General features: G+C 49.5%; 1 protein-coding gene across 3 annotated transcripts in view; it reads right to left on the bottom strand.

Moving 5' to 3' along the window:
• Positions 1–14,548, bottom strand: part of LOC119382355 (ruvB-like 2) — a 240,933-nt gene that overhangs the window by 13,213 nt on the left and 213,172 nt on the right. For 2 of the 3 annotated variants that reach the window (XM_037650049.2, XM_037650052.2), the window contains one exon: positions 12,057–12,171. The exons of the other annotated variant lie outside the window; for it this stretch is intronic. In XM_037650049.2, the coding sequence (XP_037505977.1) occupies positions 12,057–12,171 (115 nt within the window). The remainder of the gene's footprint in view (positions 1–12,056; positions 12,172–14,548) is intronic. 3 annotated transcript variants of the gene reach the window in all.

The raw sequence follows: 14,548 nt of genomic DNA, 5'->3' as shown, positions 1-14,548 counted from the left end.
AAGAGAGGCAAGTTGCAGTGGTAGGGATCGAGAGCCATACGAGCGCTCCAGGGAGGAAAGTGGGCTCAAAAGTGGCTGTGTCACCGCGAATGCTCCTCTGCCGCTCCTGGTCATGTGTAGTAACGGTCTTGGCAAGTTCGCGACATTCTTCAGCAAGTCTGGCTGTGGCAGAAATAGGCGCACACTCAGATCGATCCGGCTTGTATGGAAGGATTGTGTCGATTGTGTGCGACGGGTGCCTGCCATACAGTAAGAAAAAGGGGGAAAAACCAGTAGTGCTCTGAGGGGCGGTATTGTACGCGTAGGTGAGGAAGGGCAGAATATATAGCATCCGAATAGACCTTTTTCAAGCAATCCTACAGCGGCTCGCAGGCACGCGGAGCACTATGGGAAAAGTGTGTACGCCGAGCGAGCCGGCTGTTCGCTCGCCTGCTGCTCGTTGGCGTCGTGATATCGGTGGGACCACGAAACGAAAAGAGCATGTCGCCGCTTCTTACTGCACACATCCGGACGCATCTGCATGTATCTCTAAGCATGAAATGCGAAAGGATTAACACAGTGCAGGGTAGGTATTACCGAGCGGATACGCATCGGATGTAGTAGTTAAGCAGCATGCATATTATCGCGTACCGATATAATCAAGATGTATTAAATATGAGCTGGAACACCGAATTCATTCTAAAAGACAGGGCGTGCAAACACGGACACAAGGAAGAAGTCAAGCCACCACAGACGCCGACTAACAATGCAAATGCGCACAACGGCGAAAAAGAAAAAAAGAAACGAAATCGTATCTGCGCATGCACGTGCGATAGGCGAACCTATCAATCCGGCACGCGTGGGGGTCTACGTGACATATCTGTTAAAGCATTTGATTTCTTCTTATGCAAGTTAATCGACGATTAACATCACGCATGCGCTATCACTGCTATCGATATGCCATGCCTCAATCATTGAACGCGTTTCTTTATGCCTGTGCCGGTACAAAGCTGCGCATTCATCGAACTTCGACGAGCACTTACACTCTCGGCAACGTAAAGAAAGATTAGGATATCGTATGTTCCAATAATCTCTAACACAGCAGCGCGTCTGTCCTACGTGAAAGCGGCCCCAGCTAAGAGGAACCTTATACACCACACCTGTACGGCAATCAGCGAATTTGTTGGTGTCTTTTACGAAACAAATGTCGGTCCGCATCTTGTCTATTACTCGCTCATACTTTCTGCACAGCGGCACAAATCTTACCTAGCCTGTAAGATACGTAATGAATGTACAGAATACTTATACGACATGCTTTTTCCTATCGAATTTCTATAACAATGATCGGACTACGTTCAGCGACAGTGGCCCCTGCAATGCGAGGATAACCTACATCTAAAAGACGTAGATGTAGGTTAAATATGTAGATGTCGGCCATCTAACCGAATTCATGTTTATTCAACGATTACTTGTAATGTACTGATATCAGCGAGACGCATCGTATTGCCAGGGACAGTTTTTCGCAGCGATGATTTATGAACACTCTTGCGCTTGCCGACTGCACTTAGTCGCTATGGCCTTAATAAGGTAATTTCGTGATGGTCTCGAGCACGACTATACATATCCTCAGTGTGGTGACATGTGAGGCAACACGCGAAAACGCAACCGGCGTTCGTAGCGCCGTGTTTGTGTCCTCTCGTCTTCGTCCTGTTCTAGCGCTGTTTGTTCGTTCAAAAATCAGTATGTACCAACAAGCCCAATTCAAGACGCTAATGTAAAATAAACCATTTGCCGTAAGTGTCAACGAGTGGTGACAGAAGCGCACCTTTTTTTACCTGCGGTACGAGCGACGCGCACGCTGTCTAATCAATGTATCTTACTTTGCTAAGTGCATACTGTCTCGCGCAATCTTTAAATATTACAGCCTGACCTTGTGCTCGTCAACAGTGCCGGTGGGCGTTGATTTCGAATGGATCCACGATTTGTAATGACCTCTCGCAGAATTCGTCTAGCAAACCGAGTTGTATCTTTTTGTTTAATTTATGCATGCTGGTGTCAAAATAATAATAATAATAATCATAATAATGACGCTTCGGAACCGCTCAGGTGGTCCGAGAGTGGCACGCGGGAACACTAGACAGACGGAATTTGTAGAGAGGCCGTCTTAGTTAAACACAGAAGAAGCTCACGACTGATTTACGCAGTAATATGTTACACCTTGTCGCATTCACTTGATCTGACAAGTGATGGCACGGCGTAAGCGGAAAGCTAAAGCGTGGGGCCTGCGCGCTAGGTGCGGCGTACACACTTTTCCCATGAGCGCTTGCGTGCCCGTTCGCGGAGCTCGTGTGCTTGAAAAAGGTCTATTGGTGTGATCGGCGGCGACGTACATTGAGAGCATGTCGCCGAGCGTGCGGTTAAAGCGTTCGTTAGGTCATTCGCCTGCGGGTGGTAAGCAGTAGTTTTGCGGTGAACAGCATGGCACTCTTTGAGAATGGCTTCGACGACTTCCGACAAGAAGACACGGCCTCGATCGCTGAGAAGCTCTTGGGGTGGGCCGTGACGCAGTATGAATCGGTGTAGCAGGAAGGAGGCAACATCGCGCGCTGTAGCCGCTGGGAGGGCGGCAGTTTCGGTGTATCGCGTTAGATGGTCAACAGCGACGATGACCCAGCAGTTACCAGCGGACGTCAGAGGAAGTGGCCCATACAAATCGATGCCAACGCTTCCAAACGGTCGGTGAGGGCATGGTAGAGGTTGCAGACCTGCCAGCGACAGCTGCGTTGAAGTTTTGCAGCGCTGACAATCGATGCAGGAGCGAACGAACTTCTGCACGTAGCGGTACATCCTTCGCCATGTGGTGGTAGGTTTTCGATACACCAGAGTGTGCACACTGCGGATCAGAGTGGAACGACTCGCAGATGTTAGAACGCAGACTGCGGGGTATTACTAGTAGCCACTGGCGGCCGTCGCCGTTGTAAATGCGTCGGTGGAGGAAGTCGTCGCGAACGGCGAAGTGGTGGGCTTGACGACGCAACGCGTGAGTGCATGGTGTAGCCGATGGATCAGTCAGCAAGTCTATCGCTGAGGCAATCCACTGATCCTTGCGCTGTTCGGTAGCGATGGCGTGAACGTCGATGGAAGAAACGGCAAAGTGAGACAGCGAGCTGTGGGCATTGTCGTCAGGCAGCGCGACAAAGCGTCAGCATACTGGCGTCCATTGCGGTACAGCACGCGGATGTCGTAGTCTTGCAGGCGACGTGCCCGCCGGGCGAGACGGCCTGAGGGATCCCTCAATGACGACAACCAGCACAGTGCATGATGGTCTGTGACATCAAATGGGCGACCATACAAATAAGGTCGGAACTTCGTAAGGGCCCAGATGATTGCCAGGCGTTTCCTCCGTAATGGTGTAGTTGGTCTCGGCTTTAGTAAGCATACGACTTGCATATGCCACGACATATTCCGGGAACCCAGGTTTGCGCTGCGCAAGGACAGTGCCGAGGCAAACACCGCTGGCGTCCGTGTGTACCTCTGCAGGGGCCGTGGGGTCGTAATGGCGTAGTATGGGAGGCGACGTCAACAAACGACGGAGGTATGCGAAAACGTCGTCGCACTCTGACGACCACGAATTGAGGGGCCCGTTGCTGCCAAGGAGCTTCGTCAGCGGCGATATGATAGTCGCGAAGTTTCGGATGAAGCGCCGAAAGTAGGAGCATAGTCCTCCGAAACTGCACTAGGTTTGGGGAACTCTGTTACGGCCCGAAGCTTGGCTGGATCGGGGAGAATTCCGTCCTTGTACACGACGTAGCCTAGTATTATCAGCTGCCGCGCTGCAAATCGGCACTTCTTAAGATTCAGTTGTAGCCCGGCGTCGCTCAAACGCGTGAAAAAAAGCCGCAGGCGTTGAAGTTGCATGGAGAAGTCCGGGGCGAAAACGACGACGTCGTCGAGGTAGCACAGGCACGTGTGCCATTTCAAGTTGCGCAGAATGATATCCATCATGCGCTCAAAGGTCGCGGGCGCATTATACAGCCCAAATGGCATGACGTTGAATTTGTACAAGCCGTCAGGCGGCACAAAGGCTGTCTTTGGTCGAGCGTCATCAGCCATGGGGACTTGACAGTACCCGGAGCGCAAATCGAGCGACGAAAAGAATTCTGCTCCTTGCAAACTGTCAATGGCGTCGTCTATTCGAGGTAGGGGATAAACGTCCTTACGGGTGATCTTATTTAGTCGTCGGTAGTCCACACAGAACCGCACAGAGCCATCCTTCTTCGCAACGAGAACGACAGGAGACGCCCACGGGCTGTTGGAGGGTCGAATAACATCGCGGCGAAGCATGTCTTCGACTTGCTCGTTGATTACACGACGCTCTGCTAGAGATACCCGATATGGACGTTGCCGCAGTGGTGGTTAGGCGCCAGTGTCGATGCGATGCGTGACAGCAGACGTGTGGCCGAGAGAAGTTTGCGCGACATCGAACGAAGAACGAAATTCTTCGCACAGGCATAGAAGCTGGGAACGCTCAACCGACGTAAGGGTGTCAGCAATCGAGGAACGAAATACATCAGAGGATAACGAATCAGATGTGGAACAAGACTGAGCGTAGGGGAGCTGGCGCAGTGCGTGTCACCCGGTGCGTCCATAACTTGTGCGTCTTCGAAGGGTTACGCTCTTCCGAGACATTCCCCTTGCACCAACGTAACAATGAACGGGGATGGGTTGGTAACGAAAATATGGGTGTCGCCCTGAGTGACTTCCACGGTCGCAAATGGCACCAGCAAGCCTTTCCTAGTGAAAACGCGGTCACACGGAGAAAAAGAGTGCAACGGTGTCAGAGACCGGCGCAATAGGCCGACACAGCCGTTGACGAGCTTGCAGGAACTGTGGTGTCGTCTTTGATGAGTACCTTGGTCGCAGCCGATGGACTGTCTGCCGGCGCCAAGTCTGAGAATGGTGTATTTCGGCTAGTGCGCAATGAATTATGGCATCGTGGCGAGCGAGAAAATCCCATCCCAGGATGACGTCGTGAGAGCATGAAGAAATTATGATGAATTCGACGGCGTACAGAGCGTCCTGAATGATGACACGGGCTGTGCATACCGCCGTCGGGTGAATACTTTGGGCACTGGCTGTACGGAGGGAGAGGCCAGAAAGTGGCGTCGTCACTTTCCGTAGTAGTCGGCTAAGTTTAGCGTCCATAACGGATACAGCGGCTCCAGTGTCGTTAAGGGCACATGCGCGAACACCGTCCAAAAAAATTGGCCGCGCATCTGCGTGCTTCGCTGCAAATGTCGTCTAAAGACGATAGAAGAGGCGCTGCGTGAGATATGGACGCCATCTGGCAACACGTCGGGAAACATGAGTGCTGTGTTGCGGGCTGGTAGTCCCGGCACAGCAGCAGGCGAAGACCGGCGGTGACCAACGCGGCCGGCGGGGACGCCAGCCAACCCGAACACGCGGTTTGGCGCGAAGCGCTGAAGCAGAAGAAACGTCCGCACTCAACGAGTACTCTCCACACATTCTTTTATTTACACATCGCCTGGGTAAAGCAGGAATGCCAGAGCGGCGCCCCATGGCATTCGTACAGTTCAATACAGAACCGAAACCGAAACACAACAATGAGCTCGTGCAGAGGGCACGGAGGAAGGCAAGTTTCAGCGCAGTCGCATTTTCTGCGCAGCTTAAGAAACTAGGGTCTTCAGAATTACGTATGTATGCATTTCTATTAAAGGAACACACCGCCTAATATTTACCTAGTGATGTTGTGCCTCAGATATGCGTAATGTTTGCTTTTTGATCGACAATGTACAAAAGTATGAACCTAGTCAGCCGTTCATGATGGCTGGCCCTTGGGCAAGTGGTCCAACTTTGGCCGAGTGGCTGAATCAAGTGACGTGCCGACAAACAGAAAGACAGACAGACCAAAATTTCTCCGTTTAAGTATCCCAAGAAAGAATATCGTCTTTAAAACGTCTATCACGTTCGAAGGGCTTCGCTGAGGGCTTTTGCAGTTCGATAGCGTCACAGCCCTTGCCTCGGGGACTGCGACGACTAGTTTTCCTGGTCACGTGGGACCGGACGTGGCCGCATCGGTGACAGTGAGCGGCGTCGTGGTGAAGGTGAACGGCGGGTAGATGGAGCTGGGCGAGACGTCGGTGACAGAGGCGTAGGTGGGTCGTAATATGTGCGATTCGACTGGCTGGTGGCAGGCGACGCGACTCTAGGCGTCTGCACGCGCCATGTGGCCGGCGTAACCGCATGCGAAACATATGGGGCGGTTGCCAGGTGCGCGCCATCGGTTCGCTGGGGCATGGCCCGCCCATGGTGCAGGACAGGATTGGTTGCAACTGATATGACTGCATGGAGGGCTGCAGTCGTGGCCTGTGCATGACGTCGGCGTAAGCTGCCGGTACATCCGCTTCGAAAGACCGAGGTCGAGCGGAGGCTTCTGCGTAAATATGTGGGGCAGCCGTAGGGATTGCTGGGGGCGTACTCGCGACAAGTTGGGCGTAACTCAGTGGTGGTGCAGGAGCCGGATGATGCTGGTACTCGGGCATGACCTCCGCGATTTTCTGCTCAATTGCTCGACGGAAGGGAGACAGAAGTGTGGCCAATGGCTGTTGAACGTACTGCGGGCGAGCAAGGTCCAGCAGAGAGAACTGGCGTGCGATTTCCTTGCGCACGAACGACTTCATCTCTGCGAGCAACGCGGAGTGGTCGGATGTGGTTGACAAGCCAGCAAGCTCAGCGTCGCTGATGGAGAGCGACGGTTCATTGACCGCTGCCGGCACAGCTCCTCATAGCTTTGGCAGAGCGTTATGACCTCTGCCACTGTGCTGGGGTTCTTGGCGAGCAGCATGGTGAAGGCATCGTCGTCGATGCCTTTCATGATGTCAGATCTTGTCAGATTCGTACATGGTGGCGTCGGCTTTCTTACACAATTCAAGGATGTCTTCAATGTAGCTGGTGAATGATTCACCGGCCTGCTGAGCGCGTTCCCTTAAGCGCTGTTTGGCCTGCAGCTTACGAACGGCAGGGCGGCCAAAGACTTTGATAATGGCGGTCTTGAATTCGGACCATGTCGTAAAAATCTGATGCGTGGTTGTTGTACCACAGGCCCGCCACACCCGCGACGTAGAAAACCAGGTTGGCCAATTTTCCCGCCTCGTCCCATTTATTGGGGACACTCACGTGCTTGTAAATCGCGAGCCAGTCCTCCACGTCGGTACCATCTGCGCCAGTGAAGACTGGAGGTCGCGAATACGAGGGACACCGGGACATGAGGTTGGTGCAGGCGGAAGCGTCTGCTGGGCGGCGTCTTGAGGCATGGTAGATGACAGGGTATGGGATCGAAGAGCCAGAGGCATCGAATGAGGGCGGAAGTTGTTGTGAAGGCACAGCACTCTCCACCAAATTGTAAAGACGTTTATTAGAGGGCACTCGGCGACGATATACAACAGCGACAGCCAAGGCAGCGCTGACTCGCAGGATGAGCTGCGTTCTGTCCGAAAGGAGCCGAAGAGGGCGACCCACTAGAAGAGGCTGGAGAGGACGACCCACTGCACAGTTTCAAGGCTTCGCTACAGTATCATTAGTTTGTACCGCTCTGACGTTTATGGCAAGGTACTGTTAGTTGTACAACTTTGACACGGCTGAGACAGCATATTCACGCATGTGCTGCTAGTTCATAGGTGTGGGGGTGCGGGCTTTCATCAGTAAACATTCAGTTGTACGTCCAGCGCTTGTCCTGTCTGGTTGTTCTTCATCACTGCCTTCATTTTATTTTCGCTGGTTTCCTCAACCAGTAGTATGACTGAAGCTTGATCTCATTGAAGTTGTGACCTGCCAAATTAAAATGCTGTGCCACTGCTTTCGGTAATTTCACCGTTGTGTCCATGCGATGACTGCCTAATCTAATACTAACAGGCTGTCCTGTTTCACTAATGTACTGTTTGTGACAATGTGAACATTTGAGCTTATAGATATCGTTTGAACTAGTGCAGGTAAAACTAGATTTTATATGATGGACGTGCTCACTTCCCGTGCTTTTAAATATAACGTAATTTTGAAGGTGTTTGAAAGTATTACATCTCTTATTTTCTTATTTGCTCCTGTCCTAGCATTTGTTCTCATGATGAATGCTGAAATAAAGGAAATCTGAAGGAGATCTGAAATCTGAACAAGCTGCTACGCGGGCAGTAGAGTGAGGGTTTACTTTTGCATGCACTAACATGTCCTTGAAGTTTCAATTATGGTGACAAATGACCCTTCGGGAAATGCTTTTCTAAGCCGCCCACTGCTTGCGAATATTGGATAAATGCAGGCAGTTGCTGCCTTGAAGCAGACAAGACCACTCGTCAAAACGGTGGCTTCAGTGACAACCCGTGTTCAAGGATTCTTCACCGCTGCATTTTGACGAGTCATACAAGCTAGATGACAAGCATGCACATTTAGTTGTACATGTCAGGAAGTGTCCGGTTGTGTGGCCCAGTTTGAAGGGATGACCATTCTAGGCAAACGCAAGACAAGACCGCATGCATCATCTTAGAAGCCTGCCATATTAATAAACTTGGTAGCAAGTGCATATGTTCTTCACTTTTTCTGATGCTTCTCTTCTTTTGGATGCAGCTATCACGTTTCCGAATGCAAAGATAAGCCAAAGAACATTTGTTATGCTGCATCTTTGGATGTTTTGCATGTTGGCTTGGTACCAACCCTTGTGTCACTCTCCTTTCTTTCCCATGTTTCATTTTGGCGTTTATAAGGTGTGTCATTTTGCCATTACCTAGTCGTTAGTCAACGCTTGTGTGAGTAGTGTCTCTCACATGGTTGTCTGTCTGCGATTTTGCTCTTAACCCTTTGAGGGTCAAAGATGTACAGTAATCACAGATTCAAACTCACCATCAAATTTTTTAGTATAACTACTTGTACAGTTAAACCTGGATGTGACGAAATTGATGAATGTCGGCAATATTTCGTTATATACAGGTTTTTGTTACGTGCAGGTTCATGTGAAAACCGGCAAGTATCACGCAAAACAAAACCAAAACGAGATGGACATCACTTCAGAAGACCCCACCTCTCACATTTATTCAGAAGAAAAAAGCTGCGTGATTTTGGCTTGTGTTTTCTTCATATATGATGACATCAAGCGGCGCTCCAAGAAAGTTAATTCATGAAATGCAGCTTCATCACCCTGCGTGCCGGCAGCACAACGCAAGACGTCCAACGCGTCCATCACTGCCTTCGCAGTAGGCACGGCAAACAGTGAATCTTTCTCTGATACACCTTCGTCGTGACCGCGATCTTGCACCTTTCAACAAGCGCCGCATCTGACATTTCTTCAGCACATACGGTGCCGTTGTCAGCAAAGCAAAAATACAAGCTCGACGTCGTCAGGACACTCCCCCGTTCACATGTTGCGCGTCCCACGTATGGATTACATCCGCTGTATTTGCAGGCTCCTCTTCATCGTCACAGATTCCAGCTTCAACGACCTTTATTTGGGCCTTGGCCAAGCAATTTGAAACCGTCTGAGGTGCAACTTCTTGCCACGATGCGGCAATCATCTTGACCGCTTCATAGATGCTGATCTTCGTTTGCCGTTCAAAACGGATGTCCACAAAACTCTTTTCTATCACACGATGGCGGTAGCAGCACTTGAAGCTGTTAATTATTTCTCTGTCCAGTGGCTGAATCAGGGATGTGCAATTGGGAAAAAAATATATCAACTCTATGTTTGAGAGCTGAAGGCCAACGTGGTGCGCAGAGCAATTGTCCAGGGGTAAACAGATTTGGCGGCTTTGTCGCTTGATGCGAAAACAGAGCCGTTTCATCAGCGTTATAAACGTCAGCTGTCTTGTAGCGGCTCAAAGCACCAGGCAGCTCCTTGGCCACCCACGATGCACGAGCATCAGTGTTAGCAGAGGCCGACCCACTGCTAATGATCTTCCCGATGACTCTGTTTCGGCTCTTAAATCGTTGCGGCCAGCTGTTGCTAGCTTTGAAGTCGTCGTGGCCCAGGATGCAAGCAAAATCCTTCGCTTCTGGTTGAAGGATGGCGCCGCTTATGGGCACGTTTCGAGCATGTGTGTCCAAAAACCACATAAGCACGGCTTTGTCCACATCGGTGCACATTGACAACTTCATCCTTTTTTTCTTTGAGCTTGTGCCCGACTCTACTGCACTGTGGATGCTGTCTTTTGCACTCAAGATAGTCGACAGGGTGCTGGCAGTAATGTTGAATCGCGCAGCAGCGACATCCTTCTCACCAGCGGCGACCGCATTGACAATCGACAGCTTGTCCTTGAAAGACAAAACTTTATGTTTCTTGCCGAACTCAATTTCGAAGCGAACAATCACTGTGAGAAACGCGCAATACACACTGCTGATGGTGACACCCGCGTTAAGGCTCCTGTCGAGTCTACTCACACACGATGCAACGACAACAAAACATGCACAAGCCTAAAAAACAAACAAAATCAGGTACGCACAACAGCGACACCTGGTGTTACGATGTGTAAGTGGGAAAAAAGGTAGAAAAAAACTCAGATCTGCCACAGTGCGGCGTTAGCGGCTTTCATCATCATCATCATCTTGACATACCGGATTGACTGCTCTGGCTCACTGCGCTTGCATGCGTTCCTCTCGCGATCACCGCTTGCCTTTTTTTAGTAACTGCAAAAGTTACACATTATCCGAATTTCCAGCAGATCTACTGCTCAAAATAATGAATGATGAGCATGGAAAATTCAACAATGTGCTTGATTGGGCTGGTTGGTTCTGCATGGTAGACGACGAATAGAAATTTCTATTCGTCGTCTACCATGGAAAATTCGTTACACCCAGGTCATTTGCCACAATGCCTTCGTTACATGGAGGTAAAAAATACATGGGCTTCTATGGGGATGGAGTTGGGGAATGAAAAAAGTTCTGTAGAAAAAATTTGTTAAATCCAGGAATTTGCTAAATAGAGGTTCGTTACATCCAGGTTTAACTGTATGCGCAATTGCTCGAGATAACCACGTCAAGTCATGACAAATCTGGTCTCTAAAGATAATGTTGGCTCTATCCACGCGTTCGAGCCAAAATTATGCCGATATGACCCGAACTGAAGACTGTACAACAAAAAAACATGTGCATTACTTAGCCGTAAATGGTCCTATCTCAATCCATGATTACTGTACACATACGTCATTCGCTAACAGCCACAAGACGGTCAGATGTACATGTACATCATTGCCTGTACGTTTAAAAACGGCCGCCTTTTTCGATAATTTCTCTTGCTTGGCATGTGCTGTCACACTGCTGGAATACGTGGAATTTTTCCTTGTGTCAATGTATCTTCCTTCTTTTTTTATGAACAGATTTGAACAGTGAAAAAGGAACGAGGACAGATGAAAAGACACAACACTGGCGCTGACTTCAACTAAATTTTATTAGCAAAAACACTAGAAATATATACACATGATAACAACAGCACACATCAGCGCAAACACACTACCTATTGCATCGCAGCGAGATAAGCAATTTCCTTTTTGGTAAGGGCAACAGAAGGCATGCTTACACAGAGGTCACCCAGCTGTTGCATTTGATTAGCTTCTATGATTTCACGTGTGAGCTGCTCACGATGTTTCACGACGACGGTGCACTTTTCGAAGTCCGCTTCACAACCGCAATCACTACATTGAATGCCAAGATTGCCTTGAACAACTGTGTTAACATGATAATAATGCTCCTTTAAATGCTCGTTCAAGCATCTGCCCGTTTGTCCAACGTACTTGTTACCACAAAACAGGATAAAGTACACAACACCCACTGCACGTGCTACAAACTGCCTCTTGAACAAGCGTTTAAAGGAGCAAAAAATACAGGAATGCCCAAGGAGCCAGAATTGACGAGTTGGACTGTATAATGAAGAGCGTAAAGTAAAAACACATTTCAAGTGAGCCTTCTTTCATGGCCTCTTACCGATGCCACAAAGAAAGGTTCACAGATTCATGTGTCAAGTAGCTGCCACAGATACACTCTTCTGCTGGCCATAACACAGCCAAAGACCAAGACCAACTTACCCATTTCGTTGAACATGAACTCCTGTTGATATTCCTTGAGAAATTGGGATGATCGCGCCTCGTCCCAAAAGAGTGAGTAGACACGCTTGACATCTTGTATTGAGACCTCTGTGCCCTGCAAGTTAGTAGGCACTGATCAATGCATGGGCCTTCAATGTGACCAAGACGACAAGGGTACAAACTCGACAACGACAGAAAACTGCTGTCACAGTGGCCTCTCCTCCCCCTTTGTTGGGGATTGGAGGAGAGAGTACGAAGCATATACACACAAGCACTAAGGAAATCAGTTGCAGCCTTGAAGAAGACAAGTCCGCTTGTCGAAACGTCGACTCGAGCACACACCCCCTGTTAACGGATTTTTTCATCACAAGCTTCCATCTTCCGCTTCCTGCCACAGATGCAATGGTGACCCCAAGTATAAGAACACCACTTACTAGGCAAACATTTTGCGGTGCAGGATTCAGGGCCCACAGTGGCCCCCACAGTACCTGATGAGCCAAAACAAAGAGGCAAAGGCATCGATAGCCACCACAGAAGAAAGTGACACAAGTGTCGGGTGGCATGATGTGAAGGGTGGCCCGACACTTGCCCTCCTTGATGTTGTTTGCCTACACACATGTTCTGGTTTGCGACTAGCAGTGCCCCAGTGCTCACACTTCAAGTACTACATCTGTTCTCAAAAGTACTCATGCTTTGGTCAGGCACATGGCAAAACAGCTGGATGTACCTGTTAGCAGCACACTGCCATTCATGGGCCCAGGGGAGTTTTGCCTGCAAAAGGCAAGATTTCCATGCCCCATGAGAGTGTATCGAATTAAGGAATGACTGAATCAAGCATCCAGAACAGACACGAATGTTTTGTAATGCACGTATGAGGTCAGTAGGGGTACACTGCTCATATCCAATGCCGTATCACCAGCAGATGAGGCACACCTGCTTGTCAGGGAGTCCAGGGTCTATTTCTCATGGCCACGTAACAGTTATGTGATCAATCTGCTCCAAAGCAGTGGTTGCTATGGCTATGCCATGATGTCACCATCACAGCCACTGATTCCACTGCACCAACATCATTGCTAGGCCTTGCTTAGTAGGCTGCCAGCTGAAGACGACAGTGAACCGCTGATGCTCACAGGTACCACTGTTGACACTTTGCCCTCTCCTTGTAATATTTTCACCCAAAGTGAGTACAGTAAAATCATTAATTCAAACCTCACCTCCATAGAGCTTAGTGTATTAAAAAGCTCATTAACCCTTTGAGGGTCGATTTTTTTTTGCAAAATGCGTCCCAAAAATGTGTATTTTTTTATTGCTGAATTAAATTATTCAGACAAATCTATTTCAGCAAAAAACTGTCTACAATATTTTTGGGTGACCGTAAAGTGACAAAAAAATTCAGCAGATCCCACACGTTGTGGGAATTGGTTTCATGCGAAGCAGTCAGCGAGTACTTTTATGCTGTACTTTATGGCTTTGAGCCAAGCGTTACAAGGTGGATCGAGGTGTTTTTGCAACTATAGTAGCTATGTGCACTTCGTGGGCTTACCAGGTACGTCGACAACACTGGCGTTTAAAGGGCCCCTAAACCACCCAGAGGTCGAAATTTAATTGTGGTGTGACAGTTGTACACGAGTCTACGACACGTAACCATGAGAATTTTTGAAACGGTGCCGTAATAGTGGAGTTACAGGCGTTTGATGATCGAAATGCTGCCATCGCTCGTTTCACTCTTTCCTTCACTACCCTCCACTCGTCCGCTGGTCTCCTCTCCCAAAGCCGCATTGCCTTCCTCGCCGAGTGCCCCTCCCAGTCTCACGTGACATACCGTCATTGCTGGCGCGCTCTTCGAAACAGCGGGCACTTCCAGTTGCCGTGGCTCTGTGAACTCTGCGCTTCTCGGCTAATTGCTGTTGTTGCCGTGCCGGCCCTTGCTCGTACGAATTGTGCCGGTACGGACCCTGTGTTGCGCGCACGCCTTTAAAGGATCGCCAACATGATGCGCCCATACAGTGACACGTGTCGTGTCTTTTTGTTTTTCCAGTAGGCGCTTTTGCAGCCAAGCACTGATGCGTGAAAGCCATCGCAAAACAGTGTCGGGTTCAGTCCACGCAGCTTATTGGACCGCTAGGCGGGTCTGTGCTGGTACGCTAGCGATTTGGCAGTTGCGTTACGGGCCGCAGTTGACGATTCGTAAGCGCGCATCCACGAGCAACACGATGAAGAACAGCAAGGAGTGCGTGCAGCTGCTTGCATACTAACAGGAAGTCGTAGGTTCTTGTTCGACCAATCACAGCATCGCCTGCATACCGCATCACAGATTCAACATGCTGACGTCACACACGTCACTAGGCAGACCAGAAAGTGAGGCAAAAACCAGTCAAGGAGAAGCTGGACAAGAGATAGAAGTGACACACACAACAACTGTTGTTGTGGTAACGACAGTGGTTGTGTGTGTCACTTCTATCCCTTGTCCAGCGTCTTGACTGGTTTTTGCC

The sequence above is a fragment of the Rhipicephalus sanguineus genome, chromosome 2, assembly GCF_013339695.2.
Source record: "Rhipicephalus sanguineus isolate Rsan-2018 chromosome 2, BIME_Rsan_1.4, whole genome shotgun sequence".
Lineage (NCBI taxonomy): Eukaryota > Metazoa > Arthropoda > Arachnida > Ixodida > Ixodidae > Rhipicephalus > Rhipicephalus sanguineus.
The sequence above is the reverse complement of the archived record's forward strand: the minus strand, read 5'-3'. Positions and strand labels throughout refer to the sequence as shown.